At 46.9% G+C, this 1,555-nt stretch overlaps 1 protein-coding gene across 1 annotated transcript, besides 4 other annotated features; it reads right to left on the bottom strand.

Moving 5' to 3' along the window:
- Positions 1-151: a sequence feature (areas not merged during assembly with more than two copies in the genome that could not be assigned to a particular haplotype).
- Positions 152-1,064: a sequence feature (haploid, Esmeraldo-like haplotype).
- Positions 1,013-1,039: a microsatellite.
- Positions 1,039-1,555, bottom strand: Tc00.1047053509015.10 (copper-transporting ATPase, putative; the record flags this gene model as incomplete). The annotated part of the gene is made up of 1 exon (XM_797280.1): positions 1,039-1,555. A coding segment is annotated over one exon (517 nt), but the record flags the coding sequence as incomplete, so codon positions are not given.
- Positions 1,065-1,555: a sequence feature (areas not merged during assembly with more than two copies in the genome that could not be assigned to a particular haplotype).

The raw sequence follows: 1,555 nt of genomic DNA, 5'->3' as shown, positions 1-1,555 counted from the left end.
GATGAAAGAGCGCATCAAAAGCCCAACGCATAAGTACAAAGGAAAAAAAAAGGGAATAAGAAAAGCAGTCCTGCCCCGTACCCGAAACAAAGCCCAACAAAACATCAACCCCGCATGCTCCACGTAAACCGCTCCAAGTCAATATTACGTGGCTAACATGTACCCTAAAAGAAGAAAAGAAATAATGTCCACATAAAAAACACCAACAAAAAGATATTTTCAGTTGCATCCCGCTGCGTGTCTCCCAGCACTGCCGAACGAGCCGAACGCGTGGAGGGCACAGCGACGTACGCCCAAAGACAAGCCAAAACCAAAACCCAGAAAATGAAGGAAATTTCTTCGCGCGTAACATCAGACCCCTGCCAAAGAAGTCATGAGCCAATTTAATAAAATAAATAGAATATAAAGAATTGGCAAAATAAACAACAACACACAAAAAAAAAACAATCCTATCCATTCCCGGCCACTCAACGAGCAATGTATCATCCTTAAGTACGACCACCAGAAGTCGAATGAATAGAAAAGACAGAAATTTCGCTCCAAGGTATAATCGAGGTAGGGGAAGCCGTCGGCATCCTCTGAGAGCGCATGAAACTCGCCGACAAATGTGGTGTTGGAGGGCACACCGTCGTCCACCACCAGCGACACTGGGGCGATCGGTTCAAGCTCCGCCGCACCGCGCACGGCGACGCGCAGCTGGTCCACCGTTGCACTGGAGGGCACTATGCCCAAGTGAATGGCCATCAGCCGGGCGCTCTCCGCGCAACACCGCTCAAACCCGTGCTGCGCCTCTTAGGCGTTGTTCATCCTGGCAGCCGTAGGAGACATTCTTTTGTGTAGTACTTTGTGTATTTCGTGTAGGCCTTGCCTCTATAAATACCGTTAAAATGCAATGAACCAATAGATGTCTGTGTTTCAAAAGAAAGAAAAATCAAATTTTCTTCCTGTACAATATCTTAAGGACGTAATATAAGTGTAGTTAGCGATCAAACAAAATCAATCTATTTATCGATTTTTTTTTTTCTTTTTTTTTCTTTTTCACCACTTGGGGGGGAGTGCAGTATTCATCCTTGCCTCGTAGGGCGCAAACCACCTGATTGAGAGACTAGATAAAAGGACACTTATGCTGGAAAAAACCATGGCCGCAGCAGCTAAAATGGGGGGTAGCTTAAAATGAATAACAGGATAGAACATCCCACTTGCAAGAGGAAGTATACATAGATTGTAGCCAAAGGCCCAGAAAAAATTGCCGTATACCCGCTTGACCGTGGCGATGGAAAGAGCCCGCAGGTTTAGGATGTCAACTAAGCTATTGCTTATAAGTACCGCGTCTGCAGCCTCAATAGCTATTTGAGTTCCGGCGCCCAGAGCTATGCCAACGTCTGCCTGCGCCAGCGCCGGACTATCATTGATTCCGTCACCAACAAAAATGACACAATCGCCCTCGGATTGAAGTTGTCGGACGATGCTGGCCTTAGTTGTGGGAAGAGCTTCTGCGTGAAGGTTTTCATGTTGGATGCCAACCGCACTTGCCACACGTGCCGCAACACCCTCG

The sequence above is a fragment of the Trypanosoma cruzi genome, genomic scaffold (genome assembly GCF_000209065.1).
Source record: "Trypanosoma cruzi strain CL Brener 1047053517123 genomic scaffold, whole genome shotgun sequence".
Taxonomy (NCBI): domain Eukaryota; phylum Euglenozoa; class Kinetoplastea; order Trypanosomatida; family Trypanosomatidae; genus Trypanosoma; species Trypanosoma cruzi.
Note: the sequence above shows the minus strand (reverse complement) of the source record. Positions and strands in the feature narration are given on the sequence as shown.